Source organism: Manihot esculenta, chromosome 11 (assembly GCF_001659605.2).
Source record: "Manihot esculenta cultivar AM560-2 chromosome 11, M.esculenta_v8, whole genome shotgun sequence".
NCBI lineage: Eukaryota > Viridiplantae > Streptophyta > Magnoliopsida > Malpighiales > Euphorbiaceae > Manihot > Manihot esculenta.
Genome location: NC_035171.2, coordinates 9,245,595 through 9,267,473, shown reverse-complemented (window position 1 = coordinate 9,267,473; position 21,879 = coordinate 9,245,595). Strand labels below are relative to the sequence as shown.

Sequence of the window (21,879 nt, the reverse complement as noted above, 5' to 3'; positions counted from 1 at the left end):
CAATATTTAAATATTTAATTATTTTATAAATAAATAAATAAAAATATATTAATTATAAAAATATATTAATTAATTTATTATAAATAAATTAATTTATTTATATTATTCTATATAATATATTATAAATAAATTAATTTATTATAAATATTATTTATAATTGTGAATATATTAATTTAAATTAAATTTTAATAATTATAAAAATATAAAATAAATTAAAAATATAATAAATTATAAGAGCGAAAAAGAAAATAAATTTAATTGAAAATATATATAAATTTTAAATTATATTATAAATTAAAAAAATAAAAAAAATATATAAATTTTAAATTATATTATAAATTAAAAAAAAATATTTGGCTTACACTTCAGCACTAAAATCTCGTGAATCTCGTGAATTTTAGTGTGCATTGGAGGGCGATCTTCAACACCCATCTTCAACGCCAAAATAAAATTTAACACAGCGCTGGTGATGATCTAAGTATATCTGAATAAATTTGAGAAGTCTTATATTCTAATCTTTCGATCTCAATTTTTAATTAAAAAAATATATAAAATAATATATTTCAAAACTAAGTTAATATTTATTTTTTTATTTCACATGTTATAATTATTTTTTTAATTTTATAAAAAAATAAAAAGTAAGTTTATTTTATTTTTAAATTTTATTATTTTTTATTAAAATTTAAAATAAAATGAAATATTTATATTATTCTAGTCTAAAAAATGAAATGAAAGTAAACAAACTAGTGATTATTAAATTATTGTACATAGCTGTTGTATAAAATAACTGGGACAACCGAGAGCATCAGAGTTTCCTTTTCCTTGATGGAGACCATCACTTGCCTGGCTTGGCTTCTGTATATTATATAATAAAGCCATTCGTTTACTGGACAAAACAGAGCCACCTTGAAAGACTCTTGACTCAGTGTGTTGGTTTTTTACACTTCTTCACGGAACTGTGCTTGATTGATGTTCATTCATTGTGACTGAGGTTCGTCTTGTCTCCTTGCCGCTTTCAAGCAACGCAGATCGTTTTCTTTTCTGGGTTTCGTTTCTTTTACGTTTTTCTAATCTGCGATTTTGTGTTTGGACTCAACGGTAATCGTTCTCATAGCTTTCATTGATTTTTTTTTTTTTTTGAATTTCCCTTTTGTATAGCAGAGAAAAGAGAATCCAATGGCGGGTTCGTCGTCAGTGCAGCCGCAGTTCATTGTCAGCACTGGGAATCGGAGTTTTTCCAATGCACCTCTCATTGAGAATTCTGATTCTGATAAAATTGTTGTTCCAGACGTAAGTACTTGAACTTAATCTCTATTTTTTAATTTTACGGCATCTTAATCTCTATTGTTTGAATTAAGGCCTCAGTCTGTTTCGTGTGCATGTTTATTCATCTGTTAATTTTTGGTCATAAAGAAAGTCCTATGGTGTTTGTTGGGTTTCGTAATTAATCAAGTTTAAGCGATGATTATTATTATTATTGTTTTAATTTTGTTATTTAATAAGGCAGCTTTGGATTCTTCTGCTATCAGTAAGAATTGATAATATTTTTGGCTTCTTTTGCCAATTAAATAAGGTGGGAAGCTGCCTGTTTGATTACCTGATTCAACTCACTGGCATAAAATGTCATCTTTGACGTCTTCCGTTTTGTCCTTTAATTTAAGTGGATCAAAAAACTCCAATTGTTGTTCCTCTTCATATTTGGCTTGATCAAGTGATAGGGAAATTAGATATAATGGTTGATAAATTCAACTGGGTAATATTGACTTTAAAGCTTAGTTCTAACTTCTAAATATTTGATAAGTTATGTATTTTATCCAAGAGCATAAATTCAAGTTGCTTTCATGCTTTTTATCATTTTTTAAATATTTTTTGTTTCTTATGTCTTATCTCTGAGTTTTTTCTTATGAACAGACTGATACCAGTAAGACAGTGACAGACATGAACACTTGATTACTCTGTTTTTAGATGTTGTGACTCGAAAGTCAAACTTTCTCTTGCTACATAATTTTATATTCAAATCAAATAAAGGATTGTATTATTCGTTCATAATTGTAATTGTATTATATCTGGAGGAATGTTTGATCAAGATTCAATCTACCTATAGGCTATAAGTCTTCTAAAACTACAGGCTTGCTCCCAAAAGCTTCAATGTGGTCCCTCAAACATTACACATTATCCTGTGCAAATGTGACACTGAAATTAGTCCAGAAAATGCCTGTAGATTGACAGTGTATAAGCGTGATGTAATTTTTAGCCCTGAGTATGCATCCACATTGCAAACAATAACTATAGTGGTTTAGCAGTAGCGGGAGACTTTCATATGACATGACTTAAGCTTTTGAAAAATCAATGAAATGATAGATGGAGAATTTTATGGAGAAAACAAAGCTTATGAATAATGATCTTATGTGCTTATAAGAATCTATTTTCTTCTAGTACCAGTATAGATAACTTTTCAACAGAGGATGTCTTTTCTTTTTCTTTTTTATACTATGATGCTGTTACTTTTATTGAAAAAAGTACAACTGTTCACTGAAAAGTGAAATAAGATAGAGGGTAAAGGAGTTAAGCAGCTAAGATACATTTTCTTTTTAAAAAAAAAGACAGGTGCGTCCATGCATGCATGTATGTAGTTATAAGTCAGACAGGAGTAATTTTTCTGGCTTATTTCACAGACAAATCTTCACATAAATATAGTGATTTTTTAATTTTAATTTTGAAGTGAAAGTAATATTTACCTCCCTCTACCCACCCTACAGAAAAGAAAAGAAAGAAAAATGTCTCTAGAGAAGAATAGTTTGCCGAGCAAGAGTATTAAATAATGGCATATTTTACTGGTGTTCCTTTAATTTGGTTGTTCTTACATGCGAGAGCTGGCTTTTATTAATCATTGACCAATATATGAAATGTCTTCACTTTATAATATCAATTTGTTGTATAATTTATTGACCTTTGGGATAAAAAACTCTCTATCACTTCCCTGAACTTTGTCATTCTTTTGTAAATACCATTTGCATCTTTGGTCTCATTGGCTCTCAGCTCTGAGGTCTTATATTGATTTTGTGATTGTTTTATGGCATTTTTTTATGCAAAATTTGCATATGTAGATGGTGACTTAGCTCTTTTTGCATTATTACTGCATAGAATTTGATTTTGAAGAAGAAAATAGTCAATGGAATTCCAGTTTCACTTTGTTTATGCAGAAAACAAGCTGGAAGAACCTATTTGCATATATAGGTCCAGGGTTCCTTGTTTCTATTGCATATATCGACCCTGGAAATTGTGAGTCCAATTTTCTGTTTGTCCTGCCACATTTTGCATAGCCGCTAATAAGTATATGCACTAATGTTCTGTGTTAACATGCAGTTGAAACTGACCTGCAGTCAGGAGCAGAATACAAGTACGAGGTAAATTCATTTTCTTCTCAATGCAGCAGTTTTTTCTTCATTCCTTCCCAGTTTTCTACATTGGAGTGGATCCATGAACCCGTCTTGGTCATCATGCATTGACTTGTCATATTACTATGGGAGGTTAGCAATAATGCATAATTCTGAACCCTGTTGTTCAAATTTGCCTTTCCTTTTATTGATGTCCAACAAGGAACATGGTAGTCATTTATTGAAACATAATCTTCTTTACTAGCCAATTAAAAGCAACAGAATGGAAGATTATCTTGTTTGGCCTAGTTAATACATCACTGGGGCTCTGGATAACCCTGGAGTTTCTAGAGCAATTTTGCCTTTCACAAGAAACCTAGGAGCCATGGGAAGTAATATTAGTTCCCTTCTTGCAGATGCTAATACTTCTTATTTTATTTTTGTAGAAATATAATATTTGTTATTATCTCACAATAGAGATTACAATCTATTTATACATGAGAGACAATATCTAAACAGGAAGGAAAATCAAGCCTATGATTATACAATCCCTAATATTAAGCAACTGACCCATCTATCAATATTTACTTCCTATATTAATATATTTACTTTCTATAACTTATAACACTCCCCCTCAAGTTGGATCATAAATGTTAATCATGCCCAACTTGTTACATATATAATCAACTCGAGTCCCATTCAGAGCTTTAGTGAAAATATCTCCTAATTGTTCTCCAGTTCGGATATGTCCTGTTGATATTATCTTTTGTTGGACCTTTTCACGAATAAAATGACAATCAATCTCGATGTGTTTAGTCCTCTCGTGAAATACTGGGTTGGAGGCAATGTGGATAGCTGTTTGATTATCACACCACAACTTAGCAGGCATCGAATTTGTGAACCCAACTTCTTCCAACAATTGACGTACCCACAAGATTTCACAAACGGCTTGTGCCATGACTCGATATTCAGATTCAGCACTAGAACGGGAGACCACATTTTGCTTCTTACTTTTCCATGAGACCAAGTTACCTCCCACAAAAACACAATACCCAGTAGTTGACCTCCTATCAACTTTCGAGCCTGCCCAATCAGCATCAGAAAAGCATTCAATATTTGAGTGCCCGTAGTTACCATAGAATAGGCCTCGTCCTGGGGCCCCTTTAAGGTAACAAAGAATCTGTCCCAGAGCATCCCACTGGGCAACAGTAGGAGAAGACATAAACTGACTTACCACACTCACTGAATATGCAATATCAGGACGAGTCACCGTCAAATAATTCCGCTTGCCAACTAATCTTCTATACCTTCCAGGATCTGCAAATGGCTCACTGTCTTCTGTGGTAAGTTGAAGGTTAGGGGTCATTGGGGCACTACAAGGCTTAGCACCCAATTTTCCTGTTTCTGCCAACAAATCAAGAACATATTTTCTTTGAGATAAGAAGATGCCTTTCTTATACCGCATAACTTCGATTCCCAAGAAATATTTCAAGGAACCCAAATCCTTTGTATGAAACTGTGTTTTAAGAAATTCTTTTAGGGATGTGATGCCAGCAATGTCACTTCCTGTAATAATGATATCATCCACATATACTACAAGCAAAATTACTCCATTATCAGAATTTCTATAAAACACTGAGTGATCACACTTATTCATCTTCATTCCAAACTGTTGGACCACCTCACTAAACCTGCCAAACCATGCCCGAGGACTCTGTTTCAAGCCATAAAGGGATTTTCGAAGTTTACAAACCTTACCTGACTCCCCCTGAGCAACAAAACCAGGTGGTTGCTCAATATAAACCTCCTCCTAAAGATCACCATGAAGAAAAACATTTTTAATATCCAATTGATGCAAAGGCCAATCATGAGTAACCGCCAAGGAAATAAACAATCGGACAGATGCGAGCTTGGCAACTGGGGAGAATGTATCAGAATAGTCAACTCCATAAGTTTGTGCATAACCTTTGGCCACTAAACGGGCCTTGAGGCGAGCAATAGATCCATCAGGGTTTACATTCACTGCAAACACCCATTTGCACCCAATAGCCCGCTTTCCTGGTGGCAAGGACATCAACTCCTAAGTACCATTAGTGTCAAGGGCCATCATTTCCTCTTCCATTGCAGCACGCCAACCAGGATGGGACAAAGCCTCGATAACAGTTTTGGGAATTGAAATAGAATCTAAAGCAGTGACAAAACAACGAGAAGAGGATGATAATTGATCATAAGAGACACAAGATGAAATAGGATAAGTGCAAGTACGTTTACCTTTGCGAAGAGCAATGGGCAAATCCAAATCAGATAGTGAAGGATCAGTGGGAGCAGGATCGGTCGACAAAGAAGCGGGCAGCGGAACGGAGTCAGAGTCCTCTAAGCGTCTGGAATACACATGAAAGATGGGAGGGCGACCTGGCACATGAGCGAAAGGTGTAGGAGTAGTCTGAGGAGACAGAGAGCAAACAGTGTATAACAAGAGGTCATCTTCCTCCTCCTGGGTGTTATAAACAGATGATGGCGGAAAAAATGGAGTGGACTCAAAGAATGTTACATCCGCGGACACAAGATACCGATTCAGATCAGGAGAAAAACAACGATACCCTTTCTGACTTCGAGAGTAGCCAAGGAAGACACATTTGAGTGATTTGGGATCCAATTTAGTAACCTGTGGACGAACATCACGAACAAAACAAGTACAACCAAAGATACGTGGCTCAATAGGAAACAAAGATTTAGTGGGAAACAAAATGTTATAAGAGATATCACCATGAAGGATGGAGGAAGGCATGCGATTGATCAAAAAACAAGCAGTGGATATTGGCATCAGCCCAAAAACATTTAGGTACCTTCATTTGGAATAAGAGGGCTCTAGCTACTTCAAGAAGATGTCGATTTTTTCTTTGAGCAACTCCATTTTGTGAAGGAGTGGCAACACAAGAGGACTGATGAAGAATCCCTTTTTGTAACAAATAAGATTGAAATTCCCCAGAGAGATACTCTTTAGCATTATCACTTTGCAATATACGGATGGAAGTATTGAATTGGGTTTGGATTTCAGCATAAAATGCACAAAAAATAGAAAATAATTCTGAACGACTTTTCATTAAAAATAACCAAGTAATACGAGAGAAATTATCAACAAAAGTAACAAAATACTTAAAGCCAGACTTAGACACAACAGGACAAGGACCCCAAACATCTGAATGGACTAACTCAATGGGGGACGAAGCCCGTTTATTGACTTTAGACAATGTAGGTAAACGATGATGTTTGGTAAATTGACAAGACTCACAATCTAGAATAGACAAAGAATGAAACTGTGGGTATAACTTCTTCAAAGCCGAGAGAGAAGGATGCCCCAAACGACAATGAACATCAAAAGGTGTTAAACGCGTGGAGCATACCAGAGATCGAGGAGATCGAGATAGTTGCTGATCCAAGACGTAAAGACCCTCTGACTCACTCCCTCTACCAATAATCTGCTTCGTCGAAAGATCCTGAAAAACACAGTGATCAGGAAAGAATGAGACACAACAATTCAATGCACGAGTGAGTTTACTCACGGAAAGCAAATTAAATGCGAACTTAGGGAGACACAACACAGAGGATACAGAAAGAGGAGTTAAGTTGACATGACCAGAACCCATGACAGAAGATTTAGTGCCATCAGCAAGAGTAACAGAAGAAGACGATGTATGAGACTCAAGATTGGACAAAAGGGTAGAATTACCTGACATATGATCGGTAGCACTAGAATCAATAATCCATTTAGAGGATGAAGACACAAGACATGCAGTAGAGTTACCTGACTCGGCAATTGCAGTGATAGAGGAGGAATTAGAGGATTTTAGAGATGCTTGGTATTGGATGAATTGTGCATACTCATATGCAGATATCAAAATTCCCTGATCGGAAAATCCATTCAATTTGTGTTCCGTGATTTTAGTCATCATAGAAATCACATCAGTTACGGTGGTGGTTTTAACTTCAGCCATAAGGACAACTAACCCAAAACGATAGCAACAAAAGAAACACAGAATCAGAAAACAATACCCGGCGTGAACAGTACCGATGAACAGTACCACGTGAACAGTACCAATGAACAGTGCCGATGAACAGTACCGTAAACAGTGCCGATGAACAGTACCGTAAACAGTGCCGATGAACAGTACCCGAATATGAATAGTATCTAAAACACCTCAACCCAACACCCGAACGGCAAACAAACTTCAGATCTAACAAGGAGACGGTGTGGCGACTCTAACGACGGTGAGATCCAAATGTTACCCTTTATGGGTAACCCAAATGAACAGAGCCCTGAGTCTCCAAAAAAAATTTAAAACTTGACGAGAGAAAAAAAAAAAATTAAATCTCTACGAGAAAGGCTTTGATACCATGTAGAAATATAATATTTGTTATTATCTCATAATAGAGATTACAATCTATTTATACATGAGAGACAGTATCTAAACAGGAAGGAAAATCAAGCCTATGATTATACAATCCCTAAGATTAAGCAACTGACCCATCTATCAATATTTACTTCCTATATTAACATATTTACTTTCTATAACTTATAACAATTTTATATTATCATGCCTTAATTCAAAATGCTGCATTACTTTTCCTGAATGACCTTTTATATTTCTTTTCCAGTTACTTTGGATCATATTAGTGGCCTCCTGTGCTGCTCTTCTTATACAATCTCTAGCAGCCAATTTGGGGGTTGTCACTGGTACGCAGCAACAAATCTGCCAATTTAGTGCATTTTTCTCCTAGCATACCAGTCTTAATTGCCTGATTTTTTCCCTAAATGTAATGGAAATTGCAGGAAAGCATTTAGCAGAACACTGTAAGGCTGAATATCCTAGGGTGCCAAATTTCATCCTTTGGATTCTTGCTGAAATTGCTATTGTTGCATGTGATATTCCTGAAGGTAAGTGTCGTTAATTTGCTTAATTTTGTCTTCATATACATATATTATGAAAATATTTTGCTATGAGTTTACAAATTGCATTTTGATATTTAGAATATAGTATTTGCATATGCACATACTTTGAGCATCTTTACATGCATAATCAAATTGTTAGGAAGATATGGCCAAAATAGTGATTCATTCATTATATAACATGTTTCTTATCTGCTATGTTTTGTCCTATGATGTTTACAGTAATTGGTACAGCCTTTGCATTGAACATGCTCTTCAAAATTCCAGTGTGGATTGGCGTTCTTTTGACTGGGCTTAGTACTTTAGTTCTTCTAGCACTACAGCAATATGGGGTGCATTGTTTTCTTCCTATTCTATTTATCTTTACATAAGGCTTTACCAAACATCCACTTATGATGCATCAATTCAGCATAATTACTCGTGATTTCTTCTTTTAGGTCCGGAAGCTCGAATTCTTTATTGCTTTTCTTGTTTCTACAATCGCTGCATGCTTTCTTGTGGAGCTTGGCTATGCAAAACCCTCTGCTTCTGAAGTCTTATATGGGCTTTTTGTTCCACAACTCAAGGGACATGGTGCTACTGGACTTGCAATTTCACTTCTTGGTGCCATGGTTATGCCGTAGGTGTTTTATTCAATTATCTCTTCCAACTATTAGTAATTCCTTCCATTTGAACTGGAAAAAAAAAAAAATCTTCTTTTTGCTTCATTTTCCTCCTGCAGGCACAATCTCTTCCTTCATTCAGCATTGGTGCTTTCTAGGAAAATCCCACAATCCACTGGTGGTATCAAGGTAAACATCTTGAGTAGATTAGTTTTAATCTTTAATCATTTGCAGGCATGCTTCATTGCACAAGTGTGTTTATCAATTTATATTAACATGTGTCAAGGTGTACCTGAAAAAGTTATGCGCATATATGTAAGAAGGTAGAGTGAAAGTGTCAGAAATGTTCTTTAATGTTAAAAGTGGATGAGAGTGACCATTTCCATGCACCTCTTTTGGAAATTATATTTATGTGCAATATATTTTAGCCTTTTCTACTGGTGGATGGATTTCTTAGTGTGCTTATCTTTGTAGGCAACAATGTTAAACAACATAATCACATTTTGAACTATGTAGCTCTCGACCTTCTGGTTTAGTAATTTTTTCAACCGTCTGGAAGTATTAGTATGTACCTATGCACACAGAGATTCAAGACACAAACCATGTATATTAGAAAAGTAGCCCATAGCCTTGACATTAAGATTCCATCCAATAATAGGAATATTATATATATATATATATATATGATTATTGTGCACCATCTCTACCCTTCTGGAATGATGTGTTTTTATTGCTCTTTCTGTTCTACCATATCTTGAAGGCTTGCTCAAATGATGTTAAATTATAAAAGAAATCGCTACATGTTAAACTAACAGTTTAACACTCTGTAAGTCTTATTGAAACATGACATTGACAATTTATTAAAGATAGAACTGACAGAACTAACAATATTGTCTGCAGGAGGCTCGTAGGTTTTACTTGATAGAAAGTGCCTTCGCTCTAGCAATTGCCTTTTTCATAAATGTATCTGTTATTTCTGTAAGCGGTGCTGTTTGCAAATCCTCAAATTTAAATCCAGAAGATCAGTCGAAATGCAAGGACTTGGACTTGAACCAGGCTTCCTTTTTGCTTAGAGTATGTGACCTAGCCTAATTTTCCAAATATCTGAGATTTCATTATCCATACTTGCTTTTGTACTAGAAAATGCTAATCTTATACTGGATATTACAGTTTAGTTTTTTAGTTCCTTCAAAATTTATTATTTGATCTTGTCAGCTTCATGATGGTGATTTTTCCCTTTTTTTATAGAATGTTTTGGGCAGTTGGAGTTCAAAACTTTTTGCAATTGCTTTGTTGGCGTCAGGTCAGAGTTCTACCATAACAGGAACTTATGCAGGGCAGTATGTCATGCAGGTACTTGTGATGATATTATTCTTAAGGTCAATGTATGTGAATCAGCTTGCCATTAGTACTGCTACTTTTACATTTAAGTAATAAGGCTTATAGTTCCATTCTTAATTTCTGTTGAAGAATTTAATATTTCTTAGTTCATCTTGTTACATTGCAAGAACAAATGGTCAGGCACTTTCTTCCTGTTTGTTAAGGCAAATTATCTTTTTTAACAAATTCAATATGTACATTATTGTTTTCTAAAAGAAGGCAATTGGTCCAGATAAGTCTTATTTCAATATAGTAGTCTCCATTGCTAGAGGTTGTTTTATTATGGCTTTTCACATAATATCACTATATTTCTTATTTCAGGGTTTCTTGAATCTACGATTGACGCCATGGATACGGAACTTTCTAACTCGATGCTTGGCAATAGTCCCTAGTTTAATTGTTGCACTCATCGGTGGCTCTTCTGGGGCTGGAAAGTTAATTATCATTGCATCTGTATGAGTTGCTTACCCTCTAAAACTATTATACTTAAAGATAATGTGCAGTTGTTTCTCAAATTTCAATCACATTATGATATCTATACCGAAGGTCTAAAGTTTCTCATTTGTCTGTTGCAGAAAATTCACATTTAGTGTTGTTTTGCAGATGATTTTATCATTTGAGCTTCCTTTTGCTCTGATACCACTCCTCAAGTTCACTAGTTGCCAAACCAAGATGGGGATACACGCCAACTCAACCGTGGTATAATGTTATTTGATCTATGTCAAATTGATTGGACAAAATTATTGTTTCATTTACAATGAATGGGATTTATGTACAAGCTATGATAGTTTTCCTAAAAACTATATAAGGATTTGCGAAGATGACTCTTTCTATACTCCCCTGAGCAACAAACCTAGGTAGTTGCTTTATATAGACTTCTTCATGGAGATTACCATGTAAAAAAAACATTTTTAATGTCTAGCCGGTGTGAAGGCCAATTATAAGTTGTTGCCATTGAAATAAAGAGTCGGACAAATGCCATCTTTGCTACTGGAGAAGTGTCAAAGTAATCAATACCATAAGCTTGGGCATACCCTTTAGCCACAAGATGGGCTTTAAGATAGGCCACAGAACAATCCGGATTTACTTTTATTGCAAATACCCAGTTACACCCAATAGCTTTCTTTCCTTCAGGTAAATGCACTAAAGCCCAAGTACCATTATCTTTTAAGGCTGTCATTTCCTCTTCCATAGCAGTACGCCAACTAAAATGAGATAAAGTTTTATGAATCATTGTTGGAAGAGAAATAGAATCTAAAGAGACAATAAAGGAATTAGAGGAAGAAGATAAGTTATTATAGGAAACAAAAGAATATAGGGTAAGTACACTAACGCTTACTTTTTCGGAGAGCAATAGGAAGGTCAAGACTGGGATTTGAAATATTAGAGACTGAATTTGATGGCAAAGAGGAGGGTAGAAAATTGGAATTATGGAGAACAATAAAAGCAGGATTCTCCGATGCAGAAGCTGGTAGTGGATCAGAGACAGAGTCGTCAGAACGCCAAGAATAGACATGAACAATGAGAGGGCGACCTGACATATGAACTGAAGGAGGAGAAGAATGTGGAGGATTAGGCAAAGTCTAAAAGGCATAGATCAAGAGATCATCTTCCTCCCCTGAGTGTTATAGATAGACAATGAAGGAAAGAAATGAGTAGACTCAAAGAAAGTAACATCAGCAGACACCAAAAATCAATTAAGTTCTAAAGAAAAACAACGATACCCTTTCTAAAGACGAGAGTATCCAAGAAAAACACACTTCAGTGATTTGGGATCTAACTTAATGACTTGTGGACGAATATCACTAATAAAACAAGTACAACTAAAGATACGGGGTTCAACAAGGAACAAAGATTTAGAGAGAAACAAAGTATTGTAAGGAGTATCACCTTGAAGAACAGTGGAGGGCATGCAATTGATTAGAAACTAAGCGGTGGAAACTGCATCAGCCAACAAATATTTAGGAACTTTCGTTTGAAAGAAGGGGGCCCTACCGACTTCAAGAAAATGCCTATTTTTGTGTTTAGCAACTTCATTTTGGAACGGAGTATTAACACATAAAGGTTGATGAAGAATATCTTTTTGTGACAAATAAGTTTGAAATTCCCCAGTATTATCACTTCTCAATATTCAAATAGCAACATTGAATTGAGTTTGTATTTTAGCACAGAAACCACAAAAAATAGAAAATAATTCTAAATGACTATTCATTAAAAATAGCCGGGTAGTTCAAGAGAAATCATCAACAAAAGTGACGATACTTAAAGGCAGATTTAGACATAATAGGATAAGGACTCCAAACATTTGAATGTACTAACTCAAAAAGGGATGAAGCCCGTTTATTAACTCTAGACATATGCTTGGCAAACTGACACGACTCATAATGTAAAACAGATAAAGGTTGAAAATGAGGATATAACTTAACTTCTTCAAGGCAGGGAGAGAGGGATGTCCCAACCAACAATGAACGTCAAAAAGGGTTAGATTACTGGAGCTTGCAAGAGACCTTGGAACTTCTTAAGCATTATCACTTCTCAATATTCAAATAGCAACATTGAATTGAGTTTGTATTTTAGTACAGAAACCACAAAAAATAGAAAATAATTTTGAACGATTATTCATTAAAAATAACCAGGTAGTTCAAGAGAAATCATCAATAAAAGCGACGATACTTAAAGGCAGATTTAGACACAATAAGATAAGGATCCCAAACATTTGAATGTACTAAAAAGGGATGAATCTCGTTTATTAACTCTAGATATAATGGGTAAACGATGATACTTGGCAAACTGACGTGACTCATAATCTAAACAGATGAAGATTGAAAAACTGAGGATATAACTTCTTTAAGGCAAGGAGAGAGGGATGTCCCAACCTACAATGAACGTCAAACAGGGTAGATGACTGGAGCTTGCAAGAGACCTTGGAACTTGCTGATTAAGGATGTAGAGACCTTCTGACTCGCGTCCTTTACCAATAATCTGTTTCATCGAAAAATCCTAGAACAAACAACGATCGGAAAAAACGAGAATAATTTAGTGCACAAGTGAGTTTACTTATAGAAAGTAAATTCAATGAGAAGTTAGGTAGACACAAAACAAATGACACAGAAAGAGATGGTGTTAAGTTGACATACCCAGAAACCCATAACATAAAATTTGGAGTCATCAGCTAGGGTAACACAAAAGGATAGTGTATGAGACTGAAATTTAGGCAAAAGGTTAAAATTACCTTACGTATGGTCGGTAGCACCAGAATGAATAACCCATATTATAGAGGAAGACACATGGTACGAAGTGGAGTTATTTGACTCAGCAATTGCAGTAATTGGGGAAACTATGAATTTTAGAGGGGCTTAGTACTGAGAGAACTGTGCATATTCCTTATATGGTTTAAAGCAGAGTCCTCGAACTTGGTTGGGAAGATTCAGTGAGGTAGTTCAAGAGTTTGGGCTGTAGAAAAGCAAGTGTGATTATTCAGTATTCTAAACCAATATGAGGCTGGCATTATCTTATTGGTTATGTATGTTGATGATAATATCATCACAGGGAGTGACATTGGCTACATGTTCTTGTTTTCAACCATTCTTCAATAGTACCCAAGTAAATAAAATCATCATATTACAAAATTAGAGAGTTGTGTACAGTAACAGGAGGGAACCCAAGATAAAATTACCTTCACAAATCACTGGAAACATAACATGGACCACAGAAACAGAGAAAGGACTTCGAGGTGACACTGGCAAGAGCATTCGAAGCAGCTTCGACCGTTAGACGCGCCTCCACACACCGGTGAAAGAATCTGATGGTAGAACAAAGATCGGGCGCGTGAAGCACAGTCACCGGTCAGATGGCGGCCAAACTTTCAAGGCAGTGTTGCCAGATCCCGACGTCCTTCCTAGGTGGGCGGTGAGATCCAAATATCACTCTACATGGGTGACTCAAATAACAGTGATTGAAAAGGAACCCTAGGTCTCCAAAAGGAAGGAGGAAAAATTTCCTTTCAAGGTAACTCAGATACCATGTCAAATTGATCGAAAAAAAATTATTGTTTCATTTACAATGAATATAATTTATATACAAGTTATGAAAGTTTTCCTAATCAATATAGAATATGAATTCTAAAATGCACTTCTAAAACAATACTAACACTAATACTTGTAACTTATAGTAATAACAATTTAGGTTTCTTCTTAAGTTATTCGTTTATACATTTTATTTGACAATTAATTTACAATATTGATTGCTTGACTACCTGGAGAATCCTTCGATTCTCTGAGAAACCCTGTAAAGGACATTATTGAAATGGACTTTGTTAGTTCAATATTTTTCAACAGTGACATCATATATCCTCAATTTGGAATCAAAAAATTTCGCAAAAATTCAATTCTATCGATTTCTTTTTCTAACAATTCTTTTGTTTGGAATGAAAATGTTCAATTTCTTTTAACTTCCAAAAATTTTTTTTCTTTAAAGAAGTAGAAATCTAACATGATTTTGTATGAAGCATTTGAATTCCTTTCTTGCAAAATGAATGATGCGGGGTAAAGTTTTTTTTACAGAGCTTCAATGATCAAAATCGGACAGATTGCTGTCCTTTTTTTTGCTGGAGATTATTAATGCAACACTAATTCATTATCTTTCAGCTGTTATTAATGCTTCTTTACTTTTCTTTCCTCTCTGGTTTATCATATTATCTTCTTTTGCAGATTTCAGCTCTCACTTGGATTATTGGTTCCTTGATCATGGCGATAAATATATACTACCTTGCAACTGGCTTCATCAATATTCTTCTTCATGGCCATTTAAAAGTGGTAGAAGTTGTTTTTCTTGGAATATTTGGATTTTCAGCCATGGCATTGTATTTAGCTGCAATTGCATACTTGGTGTTTCGTAAAAACAAGGAAGCTACACATCTTTTGGCACTAACAACACCGGAAAGTCGACAGATGGCTAATGAGTCGGCTGATACACTGATGCATAATCTGCCAAGGGAAGACATAGTAAGCATGCAGTTACCTCAAATAAGATCTACAGAAGTAGATTGATAAGTGGTGGGATAAGACGGAACGTGACATCTTAGGTGACATACTATTTAGAAAAGAGTTCAATAAGTTCTGAACAGAGAAAACTAAAGAGGATTTTCTGGCTACTGAAACCCAGTTTCCACTAATGAAAAGAAGTGGAAAGTCCTTTAAGATATATAAATGGAAGCTTTGTTTATTTTGTCATTCGTTTCTTTCTCCATCCTCATTTTGGCTTTAGCTGAGGCTTTGATCTTGATATAGAAAGAGGCATTTAGCTCAAACTTGTTACGTATGTATATATTATTATGGCTAAGCATAGCTATCCATGGATGGTGAATCAAAATTTCTAATCTTTCTTTTAGATTTGAATTTTGATTTTTGTTTTGTTTCTTTTTTCAATAATGGTGGTAAGTCCATAAAAGGGAATCTGTGCTGCTATCTGATTGTTGCCCCCACAAGATATTTTAGTAAGCATTAATCAAAATTTTCTCCGGGGGGGAATAATTAATAGATAGATTGGATAACATTGCAAAGCACCCAAATGCTGCAGTTACTCTCTGTTTGGATATAAAATATAACGACATGGTTAACGGTTTGAGTCATGGTTTTTGGATAAATTTGCTGCATTGTTTATGCTGTATGATGATTTAAACAATGTAATCTCAAGATGATGTCAAGTGTATCATGAGATGGTTGTTGCATAACAATGAAAATAAAGAGGATTAAGCATAACAGAGCTAAATATCATTACAGCATGTAAGTCATTACTAAAGCAGCTACCCTATCATCGTACTACTGACTAGTCCGGATGGATCGCCTCCACAAGAAGCAGCAGCAATAGCAACAACCAAATGGAGAATATAAAAATCAATGTTTCCTTTGTTATGTGGAGTTGAAACAAAAAAAAAAAACAAAACAAAACAAAAAAAACAAAAAAAAAAACACTACGGTCCTGTATGGTTGAATTAATTAAACTCTCCCGCAAGAATAATAAACACAGGTACTATCATAAGAATATCTTACCACCTTCGAAGATTAATGATACCAATCACCACTGATCCCATTTGTTAATGAAGTCATTCCACATTGCTGCTGCGATTGATTCTCGCAATGAGAAAGCAATTTGCTCCTGAATGGAAGATGCCAGCTGCATTTCAGTTTGATCATCAAAATCAGGCAGTTCTTCCACTGCAACCCCATCAACACTAGCAAACAACCAATCATTTCTTTCCTCACGTCGGATGTAATTATGTAAAACACATGCAGCAATTACTATATCCCTTTGGATATGAAATCCATATTGAGGGGCAAGTTTGAGGATGGGAAATCGAGTTTTTAGCACACTGAAAGACCTCTGGATGACATTCCTAAGAGATGAATGTCGGTGATTGAATAATTCTCTTGCATTTCTAGGCAACTGATTGGCACCTCTAAATTCATGAAGGTGATAACGAACTCCTAGATATGGAGCGATAAATCCTTCCACATTTGAGTACCCTGTATCAACTAGATAATATTTTCCTGACAGAAAAATTAAGGAAATGAGATAGGTAATAAATCATTCTAACAACTTGGTGCAACAAAGGAATTAGAGAAATTCACAGTCAAATACTCAACAAGTATAGGATTATGTTTCAGTTTTAATGTAAAGTTGATTTGGACAACTATAGAGTACTGTATAGTTCTTTTAGAATTTTTACCTACGTGTCTAGTTAAATATGCTCCCCTCATCTTAAAATAACAGTCCATCTTACCTTTTTATGTCCCAAAATTATTGTTCCATTTCTGCTTTTAGAGATGCTCTTTTTAACTTCCCTTTAGTACCCCTATATAAATATCCATCTATGTAATTAGTGTTGCTTAAGTTTCCAAGATAGTAGAATCCAACACTACAATTATTAAATCTGAAAAAACAAAAAAAAAAAAAAAACTGGTTTTTCCTCCATAATTTCACAAAAATATGAGAAATCTCCATGAAGAATTTGCTCTCTTATGCTGTAATTGACTGCCAAAAGAACAAGTTCCAAAGGGAGTTATATATATATTATAATGAACATACCTACTTTATTTGACTTGATTATTCCAATCAACACATTTTCTTAGGGGTATATATAGGAAAATAGGAGAAATCGTTTCACTTAAACTAACATAACCATACTACCCTTAAACTGTGGCCTAAACCTTTAATTCTATTGTTCACAACCCGCAAATCCTCCCTCATTTGAACTTGCGTCTCAATTCCATCCTTTCACAAACCTTAATGCTCCGCCAAAATTCATGTTCATTTTAGCAGTCGCAAACCTCAAATTTCAATATTAATTCTATGACCTGCAGGCTTCCTGCATCACAACTAGACAAGATATAGAAGTCATTTTACTGCAAATTTATCAGAAAAGTTGTCCATCACCATGGTGTGGAAGGAGCCTTCCATGCCATGGAAGTAGCCTTATCATGCAGACAAACTTATCATATTCATAGACATAGAGGAATGCATCAAAACTAGATAAATAAACAAATTGATAGAGTACAACCTTCAGGTATATGTGGGAAATTCTGATCTGGATCATCAAGGACTGCCCTTAATACACGTGAATCTGCAGCAGAGCCTTCCCAACCTGGATAAATGAATATAAACTGCAAGTCAAATGTGCATGCTGCCAAAACATTTTGAGATAAAACCCCTTTCCTATTACGAAATCGAGATTGGTCTTTGGCTGGCACATGTGCAGGGATGTGCATGCCATCTATGACTCCAATGCAATCCTGTTTGAAAAGTAATAAAGTAAGCATCATATATATTTGTGTGTGTATGATGTGTGTAAGCAAGACTAGGTTTCAAGGCTTAAACCTTAAAATATGGATAAAACCGACTGCTACAGAGAATTTCTGAAGGAGTTGCAAGAGGAGGTTGTTGCAGGAATTCACGTGAAAGTGACTTGATTGCCTTCAACACATTATTGAAATGCCTGCTTATGGTTTCACCTGAATGTTGAAACCTCTCTTGGATTACTCTGTTACGCTCATTATGACCAATGATGTTTAAGAAAATTCCCAGCTGTTCCTCTATCATAACACCAGCAGTATCACGTAACATGCCTCTCTGCCGAAGATCATTACATAACTTGTGAAAAACATGTTTATCCATCCGAAACATTTCCCGACATAAATCATCATGGCCTTCCAGCACTTCAGTCATGAAGCCACTTCCACTTGGTGAGGAACTGCAACGAGGCTGCCTGTTTATACTATTATAATAGTAGTAGCCTGCGGCTGCTGCAACTAATTCCATCTCGTCCAATTCTAAGTCAAAGTTGTCCATGCTAGTTGAAGTATCTGTAGAAATGGAATTAAAATGCAGAATATATAACACAAAAAGCAAGTAGTTAAACATAGAAAAATCACTTGAATGCATTTCTATCGCAAACAAAAGTTAGCATCAGTCTCTTTGGACCAAGGTGCTAGGGAGAGCAAAACAAAAAAGGGAAGTTACAGTGAACTGTAATCATTTGAGATCACAAAATTGATGAAACAGCCACCGATCCTAAAGTAAAACTAGTTACAAAATTTATGAATACCTCAAGTGTGCTAAACCATACCATAATATGAACTACACAACTAACACATCTCTCTTGATTCTTAACCTATTCATCTAGAGGAAGCACTGCACTTTCCCTGCAGCCATGGTAATCGTTTCTCATTCTTGAGAGATATAAATATCTCTCTGCAATTGGGGTTCTCAAATAAATCCAAGGCAAAAAAATAAATCCGTTGATCAACACCTTGCATCTCATCCAAGACTTTAATGCATTTACTTATGGAAAAGCGGTCCTCATTCTTCATTATGGCAGCGGCCCTCATTTTGGAAGCAGCTGCAATTTCAAGCATAGCGTCCACAATAGCATCACCAGTAGCCTTACGACTCCTCTTGCGACGACCAGAATTAGAGGGTGTTCCCGACTGAAGCTTGTTTTGTCCATCCAACATGTTCCCATCATCTCCAGAGCCCGAAGAAGCATCCTCATCCATGTAAGTCATTGGTGCAGTAGGATCAATAGACATCGTTTCAATTCTCAATGATAACTTTTTGATTCCAACTGTTTTTTTCCAAAATAACAACAAAGCCCATAGTCATTCCAATTCTCTATACAAGCAAACGTAAATTGTGTATGATAATTATAAAAGATCCTCACGTTAAAGAAGACCGAAAACTCACCGTCCGAAACTTTTTCGGCGTCGACAAATTCTAAAATTGCTCTCTAATCGAAGCTTTCGAAGCGAGGAGTCCAAAGGTAGTTTTGAATAGTTCGAGTTAATGCCGTTTTGACCTAGATCTGAACGGAAATGTCTAGGCCTAAAAATTTTCGATGCTCAGTAAGCGCAGACCGGGAAGCGGAATATCGCAAGGTTGGTCTTGAATCGAATTTTGGACCGAGGGGAATCAGTAGAGCCCAAACTCGATGGCTGAGGTGGACGGAATCTCCAGAAAATGGCGAAAAATGCCGCTGCGCTGTTTCGCAATCCTTGCCGGAATCGCGTCTTGTTGCCCTGATCTTGCTGCTGTCCGGCGAGAGGATATTTGCTAAGGGCCTCCGAAGCTGCGAATAGGATAATGGATGGTCGGCCGGAGCTCTCTTGGCCGGAGAAAGAGGAAGAAGGAAAAGAAAGGGAGAGGGAAAGAGAGAGAGAGAGATGCGGAAGAGGGCAATGTGAACAAATATTTTCTTTTTTAAAAAATTACAAATAGATCCTTGATCCTTCAGAGGTTATATTAATAAGTCCTTACACTCTTTTAATTGGATTCAATCATTTCATTTTTTTTCATAATATTTAAATTAATTAATTTCATAAAAAATTAAAAACATATAATATATATATATATATATAAATTACTCATTTTGTATAAAAGAATTTACTAAAATGTCAATTATTTACTTTTTTTTACTTTGATAATCTTTATTCTATATATATATTTATTTTAAATTGAATATATTTCAATAATTTATTATATTTGCATAATCTTTAACCTACTATATGTGTGAGAATTAATTTGGCCGATTTGGCATTTAATTTCTAAGAATTCAACTCATAGGGGATAATAATAGAATTTGATCAAATATAGACTTTGCACTATATACAATTGTGTTTTACTTACTATAAAATATTGCATTTATATATATAGTAACATATTTTCCTTTCTTAGGAATAATAATAATGCAAGAATACAACATCCTTTGTCTTGTTAAAATATTTTTTTTTTCATTTTATTCACTGTTATTGATATGATATAATAATTATTCAAAATATTTTATGCATCGTTACTATACGATCATATCACATGTAACATTTGATCACTTAACATCTGATAAGTTGAATGATCGATATTCAAAATAATAGAAGGTTTATTCTCTCTAAATGAATCACTGAGACATCTATTTATCACTAAAAGGGTATTATATAATAGATTTCATTACATCCAAAATTACGAAATTTCTTATCAACCAGTTAGTATTAGCATTAATCGGTTTTTTTTAAATGTTATTAACTAATCTTATTTTAGTATAATATAAAAATAAAATATATACAAAATTTAATATACACTTTTATTTCTAAGTCACCTCACATATTTTTTTAATAGATTAACGATTATATTCGACTCATTTTCAATCACATTATTTATAATAATTTAATTTGATATTTTTAATTATATAACATGGTTATAAGATTTAACTATATAAATTAAGGTATAATTTCAAATTTAAAATTATACAAACAAAATAATCGCTACAAGCCTACTATCCTTGCTTGAACGTTTAATTTTTATTATTGCTGTCTCAATAAAATTTTGTAAAAATTTAATTTAATTTATTAATAATTATTTTTATTTAAAATGAATGAATTTTTTTAATTTAAATTATTTTTTATAAAATAAAGAGGAAAAAAAATGGGATAGTTGATCTTTTAAAATTATATAGTGATTTGTTGTATGCAAATGTTGTTTTTGCTATTCTATCATGTATCTTCAATCCATTTCTTTTTAATTTAAATGAATGCATTGAAAATTTTATTATTAATTTTAATCTATACGATTGAAATGAAATAATATAAAATAAAGGTAGAATGAATAGTATTCAGTTTAAACTAAAAAAATCGATCGAATTAAATTAATTTAAAAATTAAATTTTATTTTTTATTTATTTTAATTCGATTTAATTTTAAATTTTAAAAATTTTAATTATTTCAATTCGATTTAATTTTGATAAAAAAATTGAAATAAAAAAATAAAAATGAATTGATTAATGATAATAATATATTATTGATAATAATATATATTATTTTCAATAATATAGAAATTAATTTTATTTAGAATTTTATGGAGGAATTAAGGAGAAATTTAAAATTTTATTTAATTTATATTTTTTTCCTAATAATTTTATTTATATATATAATTTTTTATGATATATTTTATATAAATTTTATACGTAATATATTGTGATCGTCAACCGCTATAATTATAAGAACTGTAATACTCCTCGTATAAATAAGAT

The 21,879-nt window shown here is 34.1% G+C and overlaps 2 protein-coding genes across 6 annotated transcripts; one reads left to right on the top strand and one right to left on the bottom strand.

Moving 5' to 3' along the window:
• The first annotated feature begins 807 nt into the window (after nt 1-807).
• Nucleotides 808-15,538, top strand: LOC110626287 (metal transporter Nramp6). 5 transcript variants are annotated; one of them, XR_006352488.1, is made up of 14 exons: nt 808-991; nt 1,162-1,290; nt 3,204-3,282; nt 3,367-3,407; nt 8,034-8,112; nt 8,209-8,313; nt 8,548-8,657; nt 8,763-8,944; nt 9,047-9,116; nt 9,828-10,001; nt 10,176-10,280; nt 10,629-10,760; nt 10,911-14,315; nt 15,017-15,367. XR_006352488.1 is itself a non-coding variant. In XM_043961623.1 (14 exons), exons 2-14 carry the CDS (start codon nt 1,241-1,243, stop codon nt 15,353-15,355), a joined length of 1,581 nt encoding a protein of 526 aa, XP_043817558.1. In that variant the 5' UTR covers nt 809-991; nt 1,162-1,240; the 3' UTR covers nt 15,356-15,538. The 5 variants fall into 5 exon arrangements, 4 of the variants coding, with proteins under 4 accessions (XP_043817558.1, XP_043817557.1, XP_043817559.1 ...); XM_043961623.1 differs by having other exon boundaries at nt 809-991; nt 3,185-3,282; nt 10,911-11,006; nt 15,017-15,538; XM_043961622.1 differs by having other exon boundaries at nt 809-991; nt 1,159-1,290; nt 10,911-11,006; nt 15,017-15,538.
• A 492-nt stretch (nt 15,539-16,030) lies between these two features.
• Nucleotides 16,031-20,046, bottom strand: LOC110626288. The gene is made up of 5 exons (XM_021772111.2): nt 19,548-20,046; nt 19,114-19,428; nt 18,183-18,667; nt 17,866-18,097; nt 16,031-16,855 (listed from the first exon to the last, which is right to left on the bottom strand). Exons 2-5 carry the CDS (start codon nt 19,391-19,393, stop codon nt 16,383-16,385), a joined length of 1,470 nt encoding a protein of 489 aa, XP_021627803.1. The 5' UTR covers nt 19,394-19,428; nt 19,548-20,046; the 3' UTR covers nt 16,031-16,382.
• Nucleotides 20,047-21,879: the final 1,833 nt, after the last annotated feature.

What these genes read in the sequence shown, in the direction of transcription:
- LOC110626287 (XM_043961622.1), top strand. Translation starts at nt 1,177, where the DNA reads ATGGCGGGTTCGTCGTCAGTGCAGCCGCAGTTCATTGTCAGCACTGGG. An exon ending in ATAAAATTGTTGTTCCAGAC is followed by an intron (nt 1,291 to 3,203) that starts GTAAGTACTTGA and finishes TTGTTTATGCAG; the next exon opens with AAAACAAGCTGGAAGAACCT. An exon ending in AGTTAATTATCATTGCATCT is followed by an intron (nt 10,761 to 10,910) that starts GTATGAGTTGCT and finishes GTTGTTTTGCAG; the next exon opens with ATGATTTTATCATTTGAGCT.
- LOC110626288 (XM_021772111.2), bottom strand. Translation starts at nt 19,393, where the DNA reads ATGTCTATTGATCCTACTGCACCAATGACTTACATGGATGAGGATGCT. An exon ending in AGTCTTGGATGAGATGCAAG is followed by an intron (nt 18,668 to 19,113) that starts GTGTTGATCAAC and finishes CCATTTCTACAG; the next exon opens with ATACTTCAACTAGCATGGAC. An exon ending in TTTCCCACATATACCTGAAG is followed by an intron (nt 16,856 to 17,865) that starts GTTGTACTCTAT and finishes TTTTTCTGTCAG; the next exon opens with GAAAATATTATCTAGTTGAT.